The following is a 23,509-nucleotide window of genomic DNA, read 5'->3' on the forward strand; positions in this document are numbered from 1 at the left end:
GGACAACAAAGTCAAGGTATTGGAGTGGGCATCACAAAGCCCTGACCTTAATGCTATAGAAAACAGATCATTTTTACCCTTTTAAAAATAGTTATGGGGGGAGGTCCGGGGGATGTCTGTCTTTGAAAGGGTCATTGTAATATTTAAGATGTCGCCTTTAATGATGACCTAAACCTAAAAGTCAAGGGGTCTGAATACTTTCCAAAGAAACTGTAAGTGATTGAGGAGAGAACATAATTGCTATATTCTAAATAAAATCATTGACCCATAAGGGAACACACGACCAAAGCAATGCGTGACCCATATAGAATTAAAACAATATTCATCCTAATGAGAAATATAATCGAATAAACAAATGTTTGCAAAACCAAAGACATGAAAACTGGTGGGAACATTGTATTTAGCTTGGATTTCATATGGCCAGGAAGGTTATTGAGAATAACAATAGACAATAGTTAATATTACTAGTTTAGGGATGAAGATAGTGAAGGTTCATCAATGTTAAGGATGTTTTTTAATTTAATGTGGAAACAACGTTTATTCAACCAGTGGGAGGCTTGTAAATGCCCCCAGGAAAGTGGAATGAGGAACTCTTCATTGAGACAATCATGAATCAGCAATCTGTGGGTGAGTTGTAGTGGATATTATAATATAAGGATCTGCTGGAGTCCAAGTCAAACCAAGATTCTTTATTTCTGAGCTCAGAGAGAATAACAGAGTTTGGTATTTTATTAGGATCCCCATTAACTGTTGCAAAAGCAGCAGCTACTCTTCCTGGGGTCAACACAAAACATGACACATAATTGTCACGTCTCTCATCGGAAGGCATGGACCAAAGCGTAGCGTGGTAAGTGTTCATGATTTTTATTTAATCAAAAAACACTCGAACAAAATAACAAAGAGAAGAACGAACAGTTCTGTAGGGCAAATCAACTATACAGAAAACAACTACCCACAAAACACAGGTGGAAAAAGGCTGCCTAAGTATGATTCCCAATTAGAGACAACGATAGACAGCTGCCTCCGATTGGGAACCACACTCGGCCAAAAACAAAGAAATAGAAAACATAGAAATAAAGAAACTGGAATTCCCACCCGAGTCACACCCTGGCCTAACCAAAATAGAGAATGAAAATTGACAAGGCATGACAATAATACAGAACATCAAGATACAAGAACAACTCAAGGACAGAACTACATACATTTTGTAAAAGGCACACGTAGCCTACATATCAATACATACACACAAACTATCTAGATCAAATAGGGGAGAGGGGTTGTGCCGTGAGGTGTTGCTTTATCTGTTTTTTGAAACCAGGTTTGCTGTTTATTTGAGCAATATGAGATGGAAGGAAGTTCCATGCAATAAGGGCCCTATATAATACTGTACGCTTTCTTGAATTTGTTCTGGAAACTTGGGGACTGTGAAAAGACCCCCGGTGGCATGTCTGGTGGGAAAAGTGTGTGTGTCAGAGCTGTGTGTAAGTTGACTTGTAAGAACTTTGATGATATCTGTACATTATAGGAGCACCTGTGATGACAAAAGTACAATGATTCATGTTTTGCTTTAGCTTGAGATTAAGAATCAGTGGTTGACACCTTGCAAGTGAATGAAAAGGTCAACTGTACAAAGTCAGATGTCTGTGTGTTGAAACTATATTTTAGGTAACAGATGGATAAAGGGAACTAAGAGTTCCTGTTGATACTATGTTCCAGTCTTACTTCCAGTCTGACATGATAGCAATAAGGGGAAGAGTGATTGGGAAACTAACTGCCAATAACGCAATAAGCTGAACTCCGCCTAGCAGAGACATCTTTGTATTAGCAACTATTAATTATGAGCTTATATGGTAATAAAGTTAAGGGACATCACCCTAGGCGGGGTGATCCTCAGTAGGGGATAAAAAGGGAAAACACCATCTTTTGAACTGAGTGTTGCTTGCAAATTGCTGTAAGTCAATCAATCAATCAATCAATCAATTTTATTTTATATAGCCCTTCGTACATCAGCTAATATCTCGAAGTGCTGTACAGACACCCAGCCTAAAACCCCAAACAGCTAGTAATGCAGGTGTAGAAGCACGGTGGCTAGGAAAAACTCCCTAGAAAGGCCAAAACCTAGGAAGAAACCTAGAGAGGAACCAGGCTATGAGGGGTGGCCAGTCCTCTTCTGGCTGTGCCGGGTGGAGATTATAACAGAACTATGCCAAGATGTTCAAAAATGTTCATAAGTGACAAGCATGGTCAAATAATAATCATGAATAATTTTCAGTTGGCTTTTCATAGCCGATCATCAAGAGTTGAAAAACAACAGGTCTGGGACAGGTAGCGGTTCCATAACCGCAGGCAGAACAGCTGAAACTGGAATAGCAGCAAGGCCAGGCGGACTGGGGACAGCAAGGAGTCACCACGGGCGGCAGTCCCGACGCATGGTCCTAGGGCCCAGGTCCTCCGAGAGAAAGAAAGAGAGAAGGAGAAAATTAGAGAGAGCCAAGATTTTCAAAATTTCCATAAATGACAAGCATGGTCAAATAATAATCAGGAATAAATCTCAGTTGGCTTTTCATAGCCGATCATTAAGAGTTGAAAACAGCAGGTCTGGGACAGGTAGGGGTTCCATAACCGCAGGCAGAACAGTTGAAACTGGAATAGCAGCAAGGCCAGGCGGACTGGGGACAGCAAGGAGTCACCACGGCCGGTAGTCCCGACGTATGGTCCTAGGGCTCAGGTCCTCCGAGAGAAAGAAAGAGAGAAGGAGAAAATTAGAGAGAGCCAAGATTTTCAAAATGTTCATAAATGACAAGCATGGTCAAATAATAATCAGGAATAAATCTCAGTTGGCTTTTCATAGCCGATCATTAAGAGTTGAAAACAGCAGGTCTGGGACAGGTAGGGGTTCCGTAACCACAGGCAGAACAGTTGAAACTGGAATAGCAGCAAGGCCAGGCGGACTGGGGACAGCAAGGTGTCATCATGCCCGGTAGTCCTGACGTATGGTCCTAGGGCTCAGGTTCTCAGAGAGAAAGAGAGAACGAGAGAATTAGAGAGAGCATACTTAAAATTCACACAGGACACTGGATAAGACAGGAGAAGTACTCCAGGTAACCAACTGACCCTAGCCCCCCGACACAAACTACTGCAGCATAAATACTGGAGGCTGAGACAGGAGCGGTCAGGAGACACTGTGGCCCCATCCGAAGAAACCCCCGGACAGGGCCAAATAGGAAGGATATAACCCCACCCACTTTGCCAAAGCACAGCCCCCGCACCACTAGAGGGTAATCCTCAACCACCAACTTACAATCCTGAGACAAGGCCGAGTATAGCCCACAAAGGTCTCCACCACAGCACAAACCAAGGGGGGGCGCCAACCCAGACAGGAAGATCACGTCAGTAACTCAACCCACTCAAGTGACGCACCCCTCCTAGGGACGGCATGAAAGAGCACCAGCAAGCCAGTGACTCAGCCCCTGTAACAGGGTTAGAGGCAGAGAATCCCAGTGGAGAGAGGGGAACCGGCCTGGCAGAGACAGCAAGGGCGGTTCGTTGCTCCAGAGCCTTTCCGTTCACCTTCACACTCCTGGGCCAGGCTACACTCAATCATATGACCTACTGAAGAGATAAGTCTTCAGTAAAGACTTAAAGGTTGAGACCGAGTCTGCGTCTCTCACATGGGTAGGCAGACTGTTCCATAAAAATGGAGATCTATAGGAGAAAGCCCTGCCTCCCGCTGTTTGCTTAGAAATTCTAGGGACAATTAGGAGGCCTGCGTCTTGTGACCGTAGCGTACGTATTGGTATGTACAGCAGGACCAACTCGGAAAGATAGGTAGGAGCAAGCCCATGTAACGCTTTATAGGTTAACAGTAAAACCTTGAAATCAGCCCTTGCCTTAACAGGAAGCCAGTGTAGGGAAGCTAGCACTGGAGTAATATGATCAAATTTCTTGGTTCTAGTCAGGATTCTAGCAGCCGTATTTAGCACTAACTGAAGTTTATTTAGTGCTTTATCCGGGTAGCCGGAAAGTAGAGCATTGCAGTAGTCTAACCTAGAAGTAACAAATGCATGGATTAATTTTTCTGCATCATTTTTGGACAGAAAATTTCTGATTTTAGCAATGTTACGTAGATGGAAAAAAGCTGTCCTTGAAACAGTCTTGATATGTTCAGTCTTGATATGTAAGTGTAAACTCTGTGTTGCAATCCTTATTAAACAAACTAACCTCTGATCAAATAAGTTTTCCTGTGGTCTCTTGTGTGGGCAGAATTCCCTTACAGACTACACAAACAATTTGGGATTTTCAACACATTCATGTTTCTTATAAAAAGAAGAAGTGATGCACTCAGTCTCTCCTCAACTCTTAGCCAAGAGAGACTGGTATGCATAGTATTTATATCAGCCCTCTGATTACAATTAAGAGCAAAACGTGCCGCTCTGTTCTGGGCCAGTTGCAGCTTTACTAGGTCTTTCCTTGCAGCACTGGACCACACGACTGGACAATAATCAAGATGAGACAAAACTAGAGCCTGCAGAACTTGCTTTTTGGAGTGTGGTGTCAAAAAAGCAGAGCATCTCTTTATTATGGCTAGACCTCTCCCCATCTTTACAACCATTGAATCTATATGTTTTGACCATGACAGTTTACAATCTAAGGTAATGCCAAGTAATTTAGTCTCCTCAACTTGTTCAACAGCAACACAATTCATTACCAGATTCAGCAGAGGTCTAGAACTTAAGGAATGATTTGTACCAAATACAAGGCTCTTAGTTTTAGAGATGTTCAGGACCAGTTTATTACTGGCCACCCATTCCAAAACAGACTGCAACTCTTTGTTAAGTGTTTCAGTGACTTCATTAGCTGTGGTTGCTGATGCTTATATGGTTGAATCATCAGCATACATGGACACACATGCTTTGTTTAATGCCAGTGGCAGGTCATTGGAAAGAATAGAAAAGAGTAGAGGGCCTAGAGAGCTGCCCTGCGGTACATCACACTTTATATGTTTGACATTAGAGAAGCTTCCTTTAAAAACCCTCTGAGTTCTACTAGATAGATAGCTCTGAATCCACATTATGGCAGAGGTTGAAAAGCCATAGCACAGACATTCTTAAACAACAGGTTATGGTCAGTAATATCAAAGGCTGCACTGAAATCTAACAACAGAGCTCCCACAATATTCTTGTTATCAATTTCTCTCAACCAATCATCAGTCATTTGTGTCAGTGCAGCACATGTTGAGTGCCCTTCTCTATAAGCATGCTGAAAGTCTGTTGTTAATTTGTTTACAGAGAAATATCATTGTATTTGGTCAAACACAATTTTTCCCAACAGTTTGCTAAGAGCTGGCAGCAAGCTTATAGGTCTGCTGTTAGAACCAGTAAAGGCCGTGTTTACCACTCTTGGGTAGTGGAATTACTTTGGCTTTCCTCCAGGCCTGAGGACAAAGACTTTCCTCTAGGCTCAGATTAAAAATATGACAGATAGGAGTGGCTATAGAGTCAGCTACTGTCCTCAGTAGCTTCCCATCTAAGTTGTCAATGTCATTATTGATCGATAACAATTTTTCCACCTCTCCCACACTAACTTTACAACATTCAATACTTGCACTGCTTTTCTTTCATTATGATTTTTTACAAGTTTTTTTCCCATCATTCTTTATATCATTGATCTTGGCTTCCTAATAAAGTGTATTATTTTGTTGAGTTTGGTCACATTTCTCAATTTGCAGTACATAAGCCAGCCAGATGTGCACCCATCACCTTCAACCATACAGATGTTCAATTCCTCATCAATCCATGGAGACTTAACAGTTCTAACAGTCAGTTTTTTAACAAGTACAGGTTTATCAATAATTGGAAGAAGCAATTTCATATGGTAAAAACAGGTAAACACAGTATCAGTCAACAATATAAGACAACGGGATAACTGTGTATGTTCTCTGATGAATTTTAAGTCAATGTGATGTGAAATATCAATATACATGTAAGAGAAGTAATTTCTCTCTCCTGTGTGGATTCTCTAATTACGTTTAAGTGACTGTTGTGAGTAATATGTTTTCCCACAGTCTGAGCTTTTGTAAGCCTTCTCCACATGTGCAGTCTCATGTGTTCTTTCAGGCTTCCTAAATGGGCAAAAGCTTTGCACCTGGGAGGAGTGGTAAGGCTTCTCCCCGTTGTGTATTATCTCATGTTGGTTGAGGTTGCTTTTCTGTTTAAAACTCCTTCCACACTGGGAGCAGTGGTAAGGCTTCTCCCCTGTGTGTATTCTCATGTCGTTTCAGGTGTCCTGTCTGGTTAAAACACTTTCCACACTGGGAGCAGTGGTAAGGCTTCTCCCCTGTGTGTATTCTCTCATGGTTTTTCAGATTCCCTGACTGGTCAAAACACTTGCCACACTGGGAGCAGTGGTAAGGCTTCTCCCCTGTGTGTATTCTCTCATGTTTTTTCAGATCCCCTGACCGGTTGAAACACTTTACACACTGTGAGCAGTGGTAAGGCTTTTCAACCGTATGTATTCTCTCATGTTGTTTCAGGTTCCCTAACTGGTTAAAATACTTGCCACACTGGGAGCAGTGGTAAGGCTTTTCAACTGTATGTATTCTCTCATGTTGTTTCAGGTTCCCTAAATGGTTAAAACACTTGCCACACTGAGAGCAGTGGTAAGGCTTCTCCCCTGTGTGTATTCTCTCATGTGTTTTCAGATTCCATGACCAGTTGAAACACTTGCCACACTGGGGGCAGTGGTAAGGCTTCTCCCATGTGTGTATTCTCTCATGTTGTTTCAGATGCCCTGACCGGTTGAAACACTTTCCACACTGGGAGCAGTGGTAAGGCTTCTCACCTGTGTGTATTCTCTCATGTTGTTTAAGGTTCTCTAAAAGGTTAAAATACTTGCCACACTGGGAGCAGTGGTAAGATTTCTCCCCTGTGTGTATTCTCTCATGTCGGTACAGGTCCCTTAACTGGTTAAAACACTTTCCACAGTGGGAACACTGGTGTCTTCTTGTTGGTTTGGACGTCCCTGGCTCTGGTTTCTCTGAGTCTGGTCTTTCTCCTGCCAAAGACAATGTGTTTTTAAAAAAAGAGACCTGAATGAAACATCCACATGATAAATAGGCCTTGCTACGAGGGTAAATCCTAATTAGATCGCTCAATAACCTAAGGTCAGTTTTAACAATCTTGGTGTGATTTTAAAACAAATGTTGTAGAGTTTCCTGGTAATTACTGATAATGTTTACATTACTTATTTATTCATTCTGTTTTTCAAGTCAGAACACAAAAAACGAAACTGTTCTTGGACACTCAAGACACAGGCGTCGCTTAATTCCAATTGAGCAGGTGGTTCTAAATATATAACTTTCATAGCTGTATGATACAGAATGCGACCTACAGTCGTGGCCAAAAGTTTTGAGAATGACACAAATATTAATTTCCACAAATTATGCTGCTTCAGTGTTTTCTGATATTTTTGTCAGATGTTACTATGAAATACTGAAGTATAATTACAAGCATTTCATAAGTGTCAAAGGCTTTTATTGGCAATGACATGAAGTTGATGCAAAGAGTCAATATTTGCAGTGTTGACCATTCTTTTTCAAGACCTCTGCAATCCACCCTGGTGTCAATTAACTTCTGGGCTAAAACATCCTGACTGATGGCAGCCCATTCTTGCATAATCAATGCTTGGAGTTTGTCAGAATTTGTGGGTTTTTGTTTGTCCACCCGCCTCTTGAGGATTGACCACAAGTTCTCAATGGGATTAAGGTCTGGGGAGATTCCTGGCCCTGGACCCAAAATATTGCTGTTTTGTTCCCCGAGCCACTTATCACGTTTGCCTTATGGCAAGGTGCTCCTTCATGCTGGAAAAGGCATTGTTCGTCACCGAACTGTTCCTGGATGGTTGGGAGAAGTTGCTCTCGGACGATGTGTTGGTAGCATTCCTTATTCATGGCTGTGTTCTTATGCAACATTGTGAGTGAGCCCACACCCTTGGCTGAAAAGCAACCCCACACATGGTCTCAGGATGCTTTACCGTTGGCATGACACAGGAGTGATGGAAGCGCTCACCTTGTCTTCTCAGAGAAAGGTTTTTTCCAGATGCCCCAAACAATCGAAAAGGGGATTCATCAGAGAAAATGACTTTACCCCAGTCCTCAGCAGTCCAATCCCTGTACCTTTTGCAGAATATCAGTCTGTGTGCAGATGCACTCACACCTGCCCGCTGCCATTCCTGAGCAAGCTCTGTACTGGTGGTGCCCCGATCCCGCAGCTGAATCAACTTTAGGAGACGGTCCTGGCGCTTGCTGGACTTTCTTGGGCGCCCTGAAGCCTTCTTCACAACAATTAAACCGCTCTGAAGCCTTCTTCACAACAATTGAACCGCTCTCCTTGAAGTTATCGATGATCCGATAAAGGGTTGATTTAGGTGCAATCTTACTGGCAGCAATATCCTTGCCTGTGAAGCCTTTTTTGTGCAAAGCAATGATGACGGCATGTGTTTCCTTGCAGGTAACCATGGGTGACAGAGGAAGAACAATGATTCCAAGCACCACCCTCCTTTTGAAGCTTCCAGTTTTGGGGGGGGATTCAGTTCATTTGCATGGCAAAGAGGGACTTTGCAATTAATTACAATTCATATGATCACTCTTCACAACATTCTGGAGTATCTGGAGTATATGCAAATTGCCATCATACAAACTGAGGCAGCAGACTGAAAATTCATATTTGTTTTATTCTCAAAACTTTTGGCCACAACTGTACACACTTCCTCAAACATAAAATAAGTAAATAAGTAATTTTAAGTGGAAGTCCAAAACTTGTTTTTACGTCGAAGACACAAAGCACATCAGTAAATCTCCCCGTTGTCGAAAGGGTTCGACACCTGCTGTTTAAATGGCCCAATTTCTTATTTAGACGTTCACAGATTTTCAACATTTTGACTATCGCTGATGTCATATTTTGGGTAAAGTAAAAAATAAAGTGAAATATTTGGGAAGATGTTCCTAAAACTGAGAGTAACTACAATAATCAAAAATATAAAACGCAACATGTAAAGTGTTGGATGTTTCATGAGCTGAAAAAACAGATTGCAGAATTTTTAACATCCCTGTTAGTTAACATTTATTCTTTGCCAAGATAATCCATCCTCTTGACAGGTGTGGCATATCAAGCTGATTAAACAGCATGATCATTACACAGGTGCACCTTGTGCTGGGGAGAATAAAAGGCCACGAAAATGTGCAGTTCAACACAATGCCACAGATGTCTCTAGTTTTGAGGGAGCGTGCAATTGGCATGCTGACTGCAGGAATATCCACTGGAGCTGTTACCAGATAATTGAATGTTAAATTCTCTACCAGAAGCTGCCTCCAACGTCATTTTAGAGAATTTGGCAGTACATCCAACTGGCCTCACAACCACAGACCACATGTAACGACAACAGGCCAGGACCTCCACATCGTCTGAGACCAGCCACCCGAGTTGTATTTCTCTTTGTAACGAAGCCCTTTTGTGGGGAAAAACTAATTCTGATTGCGGAGCCAGGCCCAGCCAATGGGTGGGCGTCTGCCCAGTTATGTAAAATCCATAGATTAGGGCCTCAGTTATTTATTTACAATCACTGACTCATATAAACTGTAAATCGTTGTTTATATTTTGGTTCAGTATACACACACACAGTGCATTCGTTAAAAACTTCTCTAGGATAGGGGTCAGCATTTTCACGTTTGGATGAAAAGCATATCCAAATTCAACTGCCAGCTGCTCATCCCCAGAAGATAAGATGTGCATATTATTAGTAGATTTGGATAGAAAACACTCTGAAGTTTCTACGACGGTTTGAATCATGTCTGTGAGTATAACAGAACTTATTTAGAACGCGAAACCCAGAGGACAAACCATTCAGATTTTTTTTTTAGGTCACTCTTTTCAATTATTTTTCATTGTGAATCCAGATTTCTAAGGGATCTTCTTGCACTTCCTACCGCTTCCACTGGATGTCAACAGTCTTTAGAAAATGGTTGAGGTTTTTCCTTTGTGTAATGAAGAAGTACGGCCATCCAGAACGAGGGTAACTTGAAGTGTACTGTTAGATAGAGGCGAGTGACCAGAAAGCTAGCTACAGTTTGTTTTCCTCCTGTATTGAACACAGATCATCCCGTCTTCAATTTGATCAATTATTTACGTAAAAAAATACCTAAAGTTGTATTACAAAAGTAGTTTGAAATGTTTTGGAAAAGTTTACAGGTAACTTTTGAGATACTTTGTAGTCACGTTGCGCAAGTTGGAACCGGTGTTTTTATGGATCAAACGTGCCAAATAAATGGACATTTTGGATATATATCGACGGAATTAATCGAACAAAAGGACCATTTGTGATGTTTATGGGACATATTGGAGTGCCAACAAAAGAAGCTCGTCAAAGGTAAGGCATGAATTATATTTCTATATCTGCGTTTTGTGTCACGCCTGCAGGGTTGAAATATGCTTCTCTCTCTTTGTTTACTATGGTGCTATCCTCAGATAATAGCATCGTTTGCTTTCGCCGAAAAGCCTATTTGAAATCTGACATGTTGGCTGGATTCACAACAAGTGTAGCTTTAATTTGCTATATTGCATGTGTGATTTAATGAAAGTTTGATATTTATAGTATTTTAGTTGAATTTGGCACACTGCATTTTTACTGGCTTTTGGCCAGGTGGGAGGCTAGCGTCCCACATATCCCAGAGAGGTTTTAAGTATTCAGACCCCATCACCTTTTCCAAATTTTGTTACATTTCAGCATTATTCTAAAATTGATTCAATTGTTTTCCCCCCCTCGTCAATCTAAACTCAGCAAAAAAAAAGAAACGTCCTCTCACTGTCAACTGCTTTTATTTTCAGCAAACTTAACGTGTAAATATTTGTTGGAACATAACAAGATTCAATAACAGACATAAACTGAACAAGTTCCACAGACATGTGACTAACTGAAATTGAATAATGTGTCCCTGAACAAAGTGGGGGGGGGTAAAAATAAAAAGTAAGTCAGTATCTGGTGTGGCCACCAGCTGCATTAAAGGAGGACTGTAGCATCTAATGATTAAACATCATGGAGTCTTAAAGGAGGCCTGTAGCTTCTAATGGTGAATTACTATGGAGTCTGATGCTTTAAAGGAGAAGTTTAGCTTTAAAGTAAAGAATTTAAAGAATGCTGCCCCCTACCCTAGTGAGGTTAAAGGAGAAGTTTACCCAAAATCCAGAAACTCCTTAGTCACTCCTGAAGTGATTCCATACATACATTGAAACTAGTCCAGTGGAGTTTTCTCTCTCCCTGTAGTGCTGTACTGAAACAGCTGCAAAACGTGACTCATGACATTGCTGGATGCTTCATTGTAAAGGGTTGAAACACTGTTTCCCATGCTTGTTCAATGAACCATGAACAATTAATGAACATGCACCTGTGGAACGGTCATTAAGACACAAACAACAACGGTAGGCAATTAAGGTCACAGTTATGAAATCTTAGGACTCTAAAGAGGCCTTTCTACTGACTCTGAAAAACACCAGAAAAAAAGATGCCCAGGGACCCTCCCTGCTCATCTGCGTGAACGTGCCTTAGGCATTCTGCAAGGAGGCATGAGGACTGCAGATGTGGCCAGGGTAATAAATTGCAATGTCCGTACTGTGAGATGCCTAAGACAGCGCTACAGGGAGACAGGACGGACAGCTTATCGTCCTCGCAGTGGCAGACCACGTGTAACAACACCTGCACAGGATCGGTACATCCGAACATCACACCTACAGGTACAGGATGGCAACAACAACTGCCCAAGTTACACCAGGAACGCACAATCCCTCCATCGGTGCTCAGACTAGAGGTCGACCGATTATGATTTTTCAACGCCGATACCGATTATTGGAGGACCAAAAAAGCCGATACCGATTAATCGGACGATTTTTATTTATTTATTTGTAATAATGAAAATTACAACAATACTGAAGGAACACTTATTTTAACTTAATATAATACATCAATAAAATCAATTTAGCCTCAAGTAAATAATGAAACATGTTCAATTTGGTTTAAATTATGCAAAAACAAAGTGTTGGAGAAGAAAGTAAAAGTGCAATATGTGCTATGTAAGAAAGCTAACGTTTCAGTTCCTTGCTCAAAACATGAGAACATATGAAAGCTGGTGGTTCCCTTTAACATGAGTCTTCAATATTCCCAGGTAAGAAGTTTTAGGTTGTAGTTATTATAGGAATTATAGGACTATTTCCCTCTATACCATTTGTATTTCATTAACCTTTGACTATTGGATGTTCTTATAGGCACTTTAGTATTGCAAGTGTAACAGTATAGCTTCTGTCCCTCTCCTCGCTCCTCCCTGGGCTCGAACCAGCAACACAACGACAACATCCACCATCGAAGCAGCGCTACCCATGCAGAACAAGGGAAACAACTACTAGAAGGCTCAGAGCGAGTGGCGCTAACTAGCTAGCCATTTCACTTCGGTTACACCAGCCTCATCTCGGGAGTTGATAGGCTTCATAAACAGCGCAATGCTTGAAGCACAACGAAGAGCTGCTGGCAAAACGCACAAAAGTGCTTTTTGAATGAATGTTTACGCGCCTGCTTCTGCCTACCACCGCTCAGTCAGATACTTAGATACTTGTATGCTTGTATGCTCAGTCAGATTATATGCAACGCAGGACACGCTAGATAATACCTAGTAATATCATCAACCATGTGTAGTTAACTAGTGGTTATGATTGATTGTTTTTTATAAGATAAGTTTCAAGCTAGCTAGCATCTTACCTTGGCTTACTGCATTTGCTTAACAGGCTCCTTGTGGAGTGGAACGAGAGAGAGGCAGGTCGTTATTGCGTTGGACTAGTTAACTGTCAGGTTGCAAGATTGGATCCCCCGGGCTGACAAGGTGAAAATCTGTCGTTCTGCCCCTGAACAAGACAGTTAACCCACTGTTCCTAGGCCGTCATTGAAAATAAGAATGTGTTCTTAACTGACTTGCCTAGTTAATTAAAGGTATAAAAATAATAATAATAATAATATTAATAATAATAATAAGGCAAATTGGCGCCCAAAAATACCGATTTCCGATTATGAAAACTTGAAATCGGCCTTAATTAATCGGCCATTCCGATTAATCGGTCGACCTCTAGCTCAGACTGTCCGCAATTGAATGAGAGAGGCTGGACTAAGGGCTTGTAGGCCTGTTGAAAGGCAGGTCCTCACCAGACATCACCGGCAACAACGTCGTCTCTGGGCACAAACCCACAGTCACTGGACCAGACAGGAATGGCAAAAAGTGCTTTTAACTGACAAGTCGCGGATTTATCCCCAGGGGTGATGGTCGGATTCGCGTTTATGGTCGGATTCGCGTTTATCGTCGAAGGAATGAGCGTTACACCGAGGCCTGCACTTTGGAGCGGGATCGATTTGTAGGTGGAGGGGCCGTCATGGTCTGGGGCGGTGTGTCACAGCATCATCAGACTGAGCTTGTTGTTATTGCAGGCAATCTCAATGGTGTGCGTTACAGGGAAGACATCCTCCTCCCTCATGTGGTACCCTTCCTGCAGGGTCATCCTGACATGACCCTCCAGCATGACAATGCCACCAGCCATACTGCTCCTTCTGTGCGTGATTTCCTGCAAGACAGGAATGTTAGTGTTCTGCCATGGCCAGCGAAGAGCCCGGATCTCAATCCCATTGAGCACGTCTGGGACCTGTTGGATCGCAGGGTGAGAGCTAGGGCCATTCCTCCCAGAAATGTCCGGGAACTTGCAGGTGCCTTGGTGGAAGAGTGGGGTAACATCTCACAGCAAGTACTGCCAAATCTGGTGCAGTCCATGAGGAGGAGATGCACTGCAGTACTTAACCTGTTTGGGATAAGGGGGCAGCATTTTCACATTCGGAGGAAAAGCGTGCCCAGAGTAAACTTCCTGCTACTCAGGCCCAGAAGCTAATATATGCATATTAGTAGTATTGGAGAGAAAACACTCTGACGTTTCTAAAACTGTTTGAATTATGTCTGTGAGTATAACAGAACTCAAATGGCAGGAAAACCTGAGAAAAATCCAGCCAGGAAGTGGGAAATCTGAGGTTTGTAGTTTTCAACTCATTGCCTATCGAATGTACAGTGTCTATGGGGTCATATTGCACTTCCTAAGGCTTCCACTAGATGTCAACAGTCTTAGAACATTGTTTGAAGCTTCTACTGTGAAGGAGGGGGGAATGAGAGCTGTTTCAACCAGAGGTCTGCCAGAGTGGCATGAGCTGATCACGCGCTTACACGTGAGAGCGACCTGCGTTCCATTGCAATTCTAAAGACAAAGGAATTCTCTGGTTGGAACATTATTGAAGATTTATGTTATAAACATCCTAAAGATTGATACTATACATCGTTTGACATGTTTCTACGAACTGTAATATAAATGTTTGACCTTTTCATCGGAACTTTCGCATGGACTTGCCCGCGCCTCGTGAGTTTGGACTTGTTTACCAAACGCGCTAACAAAAGGAGGTATTTGGACATAAATGTTGGACTTTATCAAACAAAACAAATATTTATTGTGGAACTGGGATTCCTGGGAGTGCATTCTGATGAAGATCATCAAAGGTAAGTGAATTTTTAAAACGCTATTTCTGACTCAACAACATGGCGGGTATCTGCATGGCTTGTGTCTGAGCGCCGTACTCGGTTTATTGCATGGTTTGCTTTTTCCGTAAAGCTTTTTTGAAATCTGACACAGCGGTTGCATTAAGGAGAAGTATATCTATAATTCTGTGCATAATACTTGTATCAACTTTTATAAGTTTATTATGAGTATTTCTGTAAAATGATGTGCCCCTGAAAATTTGCCGGATGTTTTCGATGCACAACATTACTGACCATAAAGCGCCAATGTAAACTGAGATTTTTGGATATAAATATGAACTTTATCGAACAAAACATACATGTATTGTGTAACATGAAGTCCTATAAGTGCTATCAGATGAAGATCAAAGGTTAGTGATAAATTTAATTTAATCTATATTTCTGCTTTTTGTGACTCCTCTCTTTGGCTGGAAAATGGCTGTGTGTTTTTGTGACTAGGCTCTGACCTAACATAATTATATGGTGTGCTATCGCTGTAAAGCTTTTTTGAAATCGGACAAGATGGGTAGATTAACAAGAAGTTAAGCTTTAATTTGGTGTATTGCACTTGTGAATGCATAAAAGTTACATATTTCTAAAAAATATTTTTGAATTTAGCGCCCTGCCTTTTCAGTGGAATGTTGTCGAGGGGGTTCCACTAGCCATAAGAAGTTAAGACTCCATCATGTTTCATCATTAGAAGCTACAGTCCTCCTTTAAGACTCCATAATGTTTCATCATTAGATGCTACAGTCCTCCTTTAAGACTCCATAATGTTTCATCATTAGATGCTACAGTCCTCCTGTAAGACTCCATAATGTTTCATCATTAGATGCTACAGTCCTCCTGTAAGACTCCATAATGTTTCATCATTAGATGCTACAGTCCTCCTTTAAGACTCCATAATGTTTCATCATTAGATGCTACAGTCCTCCTTTAAGACTCCATAATGTTTCATCATTAGATGCTACAGTCCTCCTTTAAGACTCCATAATGTTTCATCATTAGATGCTACAGTCCTCCTTTATGACTCCATCATGTTTAGAATATGTCTGGAAGTGCTAATCCATCTATTCTACTCTCATCCTTTCGGTTTGAATAATATTTAATAATAATAATAATGTTATAATAGGTAAAAACTAACTTTAATAACTAGGGTTAATACCTGCCTTGCGCACCAACAAAATCTTTATCTTTACCCCCCTCTAACAATACCGCTACAGAATTAGCATAGTAGGCCATGTAATTTAGGGTAATCTGAAATATTTAGGACTAACTAACTATTCCTTGCCACCCATTCTGGAACTCACTGCAGCTCTTTAAGTGTTGCTGTGGTAGCTGACGTGTACAGTGTTGAGTCATCCGCATACATAGACACACTGGCTTTACTCAAATGTCAATGGCAAAGATTGAAACAAGTAGGTGCCAAACAGCTGCCCTGTGGAATTCCTGATTCTACCTTGATTTTGTTGTACAGGCTTCCATTAAAGAACACTCTCTGTGTTCTGTTAGACAGGTAGCTCTGGGGCGGCAGGTAGCCTAGTGGTTAGAGCGTTAGGCCAGTAACCAAAAGGTTGCTGGATCGAATCCCCGAGCTGACAAGGTAAAACTCTGTTGTTCTGCCCCTGAACAAGGCAGTTAACCCACTGTACCAAGGCTCTGAACTGACTTGCCTAGTTAAATAAAGTTAAAATAGAAATTAAACACCGGTGACATGTCATTGTTGATTTTTTTTAACCAAAATTGAATTGAAGGTGCTCCAAAGATTTTTACAATCATTCTTCATGTCATTTATCTTTGTTTCATAAAAAAATATTATTTACATCGACAACATAGGAATCACTACAAAAGATTGTATGACCTCTTTTACACAATATTAGGCACAGCCTTTGGAACTGTGGTTTTCCTAGACATGGCTACTATATTGTGATCACTACATCTGATGGATCTGGAAACTGCTTTCAAACACATTTCTGCAGCATTAGTAAAGATATGATCAAAACATGTTGATGATTACATTTCTGTACTGTTTGTAACTACCTTGGTAGGTTGATTGATAACCTGAACCAGGTTGTAGGCACTGGTAACAGTTTGAAGCTTTCTCTTGAGTGGGCAGCCTGATCACAGCTTTCCTCCAGTATTAGTTAATTAATTACCAGTGTCTGGAGTTTAGTTTTCCTGTTCTACAGTCTTGTAAAGATAGGGGGGTTGACTGGGACAGACAATGTAACATCCATAATGTTTTGAGAAAATGTTTTTGAAAAACGAGCACCTTACATTGGATCATCTATTAACTTTCTAAAGCTAACTTTCATCTTAGAACTTTCTCTCTAAGGCTAACTTTCATCAAGGTTTTATATGGTCTATTGGTTTCTCTCTTTTCATTGGCAGAATCCTTTTTCAGTGTTATGATATTCATAACATCCATATCCACCAGTCTATCTTCCTGTCAACTAACAGAACTCTGCTGGTTGTCCTGGTAACAGATACCAGTCCATCTTCCTGTCAACTAACAGAACTCTGCTGGTTGTCCTGGTAACAGATACCAGTGGGCAGATCTATTTTATTTGTTCAAACTAAACTACAGCACTTACTATTTTATTTGTTCAAACTAAACTACAGCACTTACTTTTATGTGTCAAATCTGATCCTTTCTTCTCTTCTCCTCCTCTCACAGTTCCACTCAGCCCCGTTGTTTTCCTGCAGTCCACCAGCAGCACAGACAACCTCTTCATACCCAGCAGTAAGGTGCTACCGGGAGATGCACGAAACAGGGACTCCAGGAGGGAGGAAGGGCTAGCGTTGTCCTGGTAACCATAAAGAGGGGACACAGAAACATCATTATGGATGCTGATGTCACTGTTGTCATAAAGTGCTTTACAGAAACCCAGCCCAGCCCCAGATAGAGCAAGCTGTATGCTAGACCAGACCAAGCTGTACCATCTGGTGGTCTGATCTGGAGAGACTCTTCTCTGCCTCGTCAGCATCAGGATGTTGTTGATGCTCCCCAGAGGATCCACAATAGTCATGTCTCTCTCCTGTGTGAATGAGAACATCAAACAGATAGTGAACTTTACGACCGTCTATTATAATCATAGGGTCTTACAAGAGGCATTAATCTCTCTAAACAGCCTAAAATGCAAATGTTAAAGGGTCGTTCCACTAAATGGGTTCCTTTTGCATCCCTTTGATATTTTAAGTATAAATTATGCTCCAACATTGCATTTTAAAAGCCTGTTATACTAGTTACATGGATAAATTACATGGATAATTTAATAAATCTATTTTAAAAGTCCCCAAAATATATGTACCAATGGCAGATTAAAACTAACAAAGGCAGATGGCCCCTTTAACAATTCCTACAGTACTGAACAACATATTCAAGTGTAGAAGTTCAGTAGAATGGCCCTTAAAACCCCCCACATTAGTTCAACAACGGCATAGTGTGTGACTCGGTTTTTAAGACAGTACTCACTGGTGTTAATCTGATATTCTGTCTCCTCCTCTTTCACTCCCAAGACGTCTTCCTCCTTCACCTTTATTGAGATAGCATCCTCTTCCTCTCTGAAAGGTTCTTCCTCTGTTTCCTCTATAACATCCTCTTCTTCTTTCACGACAATGTTCAGCCTCAGAGCTTCATTCTGCATACAGCAGACCTCTTCTTTAACGGGGGATGAGTAGTTTAGTGAGCTCATGGTCTGGGATGTTAGAATTAGCGACTAGCCTAACGCTAGGCTCAGTATCAATGTTTAACAACTTTGCAAATTGAACAAGCAAATTAGGTTAAAGTTAACCAGTTGATACGTCAACAGAACTGCGTTTACAACACTGTGATTAGCTAATGTACATTAACATGGTCTAAAGCGTCAATCTTTCAGTTTTATGTTGGCTAGCAAGCTACCGAGGCGGTTGAAAGAGTAGCCGCGTTGTTGTTCCTGAAGAAGTGTCCCGTCCAGTAAATTACACTCCACGCAAGAAGCATCACCTGAAAGATGCATATCGCCATCTGCTGGCTGGAGTGGGTAACGCAGTTTGGAAACAATAGTTACTACACTTTCTGTATTGGAAAAAAACGTCATAATAATTTAACAATAAGCTGATATATTGTAAATGATGAATACATACTTCTATTCATTTTTCACATTAGTTTTTATCTAGATGTGACGGTACTATTTCCTTAAAGCTACGCTCTTTAAGACACAAATCATCCTGTAAGGCATTTTAGGCCTTGAGACAAATGAGACATGGATTGTGTATGTGTGCCATTCAGAGGGTGAATGGGGAAGACAAAATAGTTAAGAGCCTTTAAACAGGGTATGGTAGTAGGTCCCAGGCGCCGGTTTGTGTCAAGAACTGCAACGCTGCTGGGGTTTTCCAGCTCAACCATTTCCCATGTGTATCAAGAATCATCCAACACCCAAACAGTGGTGTTTAAGATGAGGCAGAACGATTTGTTTTTTCATGAGCATGGCCTTAATTCTATTACAGCATATTGGATGACTGTCATTCATATTCCATTCACCCTGTTCAATGTAACAGCAATAGGTTTCTCTTCACGACAACAAGTTTTCCACCTCGGGAGACTGAAAAGATTTGGCATGGGTCCCCAGATCCTCAAAAAGTTCTACAGCTGCACCATCGAGAGCATCCTGACCGGTTGCATCACCGCCTGGTATGGCAACTGCTCGGCATCTGACCGTAATGCACTACAGAGGGTAGTGAACATCACTGGGGCCAAGCTTCCTTCCATCCAGGACCTATATAAAGAAAGCCCCAAAAATAGACTGTTTTCTCTGCTCCCGCACGTCAAGCGGTACCGGAGCACCAAGTCGAGAACCAAAAGGCTCCTTAACAGCTTCTACCCCCAAGCCATAAGACTGCTGAACAATTAATCAAATGGCCACCTGGTCAATTTACATTGACCCCACCTCCATTTGTTTTGTACACTGCTGCTACTTGCTGTTTATTATCTATGAAATGTCACTTCACCCCTACCTACATGTACAAATTACCTCAACTAACCTGTACCCCCGCACATTGACTCGGTACCAGTACCCCCTGTATATAGCCTTGTTATTGTTATTTTATTGTGTTACTTTTTATTATTTTTTACTTTTGGTCATTTGCTCATTTTCTTAACTCTTCTTGAACCGTACTGTTAGTTAAGGGCTTGTAAGTAAGCAATTCACTGTAAGGTCTACACTTGTTGTATTCGGCGCATTTGACAAATAAAGTTTGATTTTATTTGACAAATTCAGGTATGTTTATCCTGTTTTTTTCTGTTTAAGAAACGTTTGTCTCTAGAGAGTTGAAAGACAGCAAGGAGTCATCATGCCAGGTAGTCCTGAGGCATGGTCCTAGGGCTCAGGTCCTCCGAGAGAGAGAAAGAAAGAAAGAGAGAATTCGAGAGAGCATACTTAAATTCACACAGGACACCGGATAAGACAGGAGAAATACTCTAGATATAACAGACTGACGCCAGCCCCCCGACACATAAACTACTGCAGCATAAATACTGGAGGCTGAGACAGGAGGGGTCAGGAGACACTGTGGCCCCATCCGATGATACCCCCGGACAGGGCCAAACAGGCAGGATATAACCCCACCCACTTTGCCAAAGCACAGCCCCCACACCACTAGAGGGATATCTTCAACCACCAACTTACCATCCTGAGACAAGGCCGAGTATAGCCCACAAAGATCTTCGCCATGGCACAACCCAATGGGGGGTGCCAACCCATGAATACGGCTGCACAGTATTGTCTCTTCTCGATGGCGGTTATGATATCGTTTAGTACCTTGAGCGGGGTTGAGGTGCACCCATGACCAGCTCGGAAAACCACATTGCACAGCGGAGAAGGTTCATGCTAAAAGAGCTCTGATAGGTTGGAGGATGTCCTCCGGAAGTTGTCATAATTACTGTTTAAGTCTATGGAAGGGCTTGAGAACCATGAGCCTCCTAGGTTTTGTATTGAAGTCAATGTACCCAGAGGAGGACGCAAAATATATGTTTTATTCAATTATTTGGTGATGTGATTATATGTAGTATAGTTTTATCCAAAAATTATTTTATTTTAATGTTTTACCAATTTATTTTCTTCTGAAACTCACTGAAAATCCCTTCCCACAATTATGTCATGTTGGCTCGATGTCCTTTGGGTGCAGTGGAGGCTTCTCAGAGGAGGAAGGGGAAGACCATCCTTCTCTGAGCAGCCTCCACTGCACCCAAAGGACATCCAGCCAACATGACACAATTGTGGGAAGCATTGGAGTCAACATGGAGTCAGCATCCCTGTGGAACGCTTTGGACACTTTGAAGAGTTCATGCCCCGACAAATTGAGGCTCTTCTGAGGGAAAAGGAGGAGGTTCCTAGTCCATATTAGGACGTTTATTTCTCTCCAAATGTTTGGTATGATCAGTGTACATATATATATGAAGAAAATATTGCATGACCAAAAGCACAATTCTATTTTTGTAAAAATGAGACAAGTGTACGAGCATATGTGTGTTCTCTCAAGAACTTTAAGTAGCCTGTATTTGATGTGACATACTCCTTTCGAGACAGGATTGTGTCACGGCATAGATCTGGGGAAGTGGACCAAAACATTTCTGCAGCATTGAAGGTCCCCATCGTCTTAAAAGGAAGAAGTTTGAAACCACCAAAACCCTTCCTACTGTTGGCTGCCCGGCCAAACTGAACAATCGGGGGAGAAGGGCCTTGGTCAGGGAGGTGACCAAGAACCCAATGGTCACTCTGACAGAGCTCCTCTGTGGAGATGGGAGAACCTTCCAGAAGGACAACCATCTCTGCATCACTCCACCAAGCAGGACGTTATGGTAGAGTTTCCAGACGGAAGCCACTCCTCAGTAAAAGGCACATGAAAGCCAGCTTGGAGTTTGCCAAAAGGCACCTAAAGGACTATCAGACCATGAGTAACAAAATTCTCTGGTCTGATGAATGCCAAGGGTTACGTCTGGAGGAAACCTGGCACCATTCCTACGGTGAAGCATGGGGTTGGCAGCATCATGCGGTGGGGATGTTTTTCAGCGGCATGGACTGGGAGACTCGTCAAGATCGAGGGAAAGATGAACGGAGCAAAATACAGAGAGACAATTTCAGAAAACTTGCTCCAGAGCACTCAGGACCTCAGACTGGGGCAAAGGTTAACCTTCCAATAGGACAACGACCCTACGCACAAAGCCAAGACAATGCAGGAGTGGCTTTGGGAGATATCTCTGAATATCCTTGAGGGGCCCAGCCAGAGCCCGGATTTGAACCCGATTTAACATCTCTGGAGAGACCTGAAAATAGCTTTGTAGTGACACTCCCCATCCAACCTGACAGAGTTTGAGAGGATCTGCAGAGAAGAATGGGAGAAACATGAGGCTCCTGCTGCTGCTGTCCTCAAGGGCAAATTGACAGATTTTTCACCTAGTTGTCTTTGGGATTCAAACCAGAGATCTTTCGGTTACTGGTCCAACACTAGTAACCGCTAGACTACCTGCAGCAGGAGCCCCATGTTGACAGGAGAGCCCACCTTTATTTTTTCCTCATTATGAACATTCATATTGGTCAACAGTCAACCTATTGTGTGTAATGAACATTCATATTGGACTGTAGCAGCTAGCTAACTGGCTACTGATCAACCTATTGTGTGTATTGAACATTCATATTGGACTGTAGCAGCTAGCTATCTGGCTACTGATCAACCTATTGTGTGTATTGAACATTCATATTGGACAGCCTTACCTATATAGTAGCACCACCACCCATCAGCCAAATCTCTTCTTGATGTCAAAGCTGCAGTGTATTGTTGGTATAGTTTTTGATGAATAATAATTCAAATTGTGAAAATAAAAGTGTACAATTTATATATATATATATATTTAATCAACTTTAAGATACGGTTTGCCTCTATGCAGATGTAGAAGCTGAATAGGAATATACATTATCAATAAATAGTTGATTGTTCTTTTTTCACATCATACTAAGAATACTGAGCCACAACCTGTAAATGTGACCATACTATTCCTTTAAAGCCCCTCTGTCAGATATAAATCATCAGACTGACATGGAAACAATGGAGCAAATGGATCACTATCAGAGTGTATTATGACATCAGATAGAACTACTCAGACATTCTAAATATCACTTGATTATCAGAGGGGTGTATTATGACATCAGATAGAACTACTCAGACATTCTAAATATCACTTGATTATCAGAGGAGTGTATTATGACATCAGATAGAACTACTCAGACATTCCAAATATCACTTGATTATCCGAGGGGTGTATTATGACATCAGATAGAACTACTCAGACATTCCAAATCAGGCTTCATGCCTGTACACTTTTATTAATGCAGATAGACAATTTGTTAGTTTGTTTGACATGGTGGGGTCTTTTTGTGTCAGTAAAAATGTATGAGCAAGAAATGGCGGTGGAAACTCATTTATCCACAAATATTTATATACTAACCATCACATCTTATTTAACTTGGAGTCACGTGATGATATGTTGTGTGGTCCTCCCTCTACGACTTGGGAAACCATGCAGTTTATTAGGCTACAGACAAAATAAGTTATGAACTTCACAGGGTGGTGAAACTGCATGTGATGAGCTTGATGCTCCTTTCCAATACATTTTGATGGTCTTATTCTGGTGACATGATGATTGATGCTTGGCTGCCATTTGACAAATAAAATAATATCTCTCTCATCCATAATAATCTCATCATGTAGGTAGCCTACCATCACTGTATATGTGAGCTGCTGACTACAGTGCACGGGACAAGAGCATGTTTTCTATTTTACACAAGTTTTTAAAACCATCAGGAGAGTTGAAAATGTGATGGAAACCAATTTAAC

The 23,509-nt window shown here is 41.5% G+C and overlaps 2 protein-coding genes across 2 annotated transcripts in view; one reads left to right on the forward strand and one right to left on the reverse strand.

Moving 5' to 3' along the window:
• LOC139546449 (piggyBac transposable element-derived protein 4-like) overlaps positions 1-23,509 on the forward strand; it is a 252,812-nt gene that overhangs the window by 171,537 nt on the left and 57,766 nt on the right. The window lies entirely within an intron of this gene.
• LOC139552019 (zinc finger protein 721-like) overlaps positions 1-23,509 on the reverse strand; it is a 106,506-nt gene that overhangs the window by 41,555 nt on the left and 41,442 nt on the right. The window contains 3 exon segments of the mRNA XM_071363356.1: positions 6,027-6,265; positions 6,267-7,053; positions 17,268-17,445. Coding sequence (XP_071219457.1) covers positions 6,027-6,265; positions 6,267-7,053; positions 17,268-17,445 — 1,204 coding nt within the window.

This window comes from Salvelinus alpinus, chromosome 2 (assembly GCF_045679555.1).
Source record: "Salvelinus alpinus chromosome 2, SLU_Salpinus.1, whole genome shotgun sequence".
Classification (NCBI taxonomy): domain Eukaryota; kingdom Metazoa; phylum Chordata; class Actinopteri; order Salmoniformes; family Salmonidae; genus Salvelinus; species Salvelinus alpinus.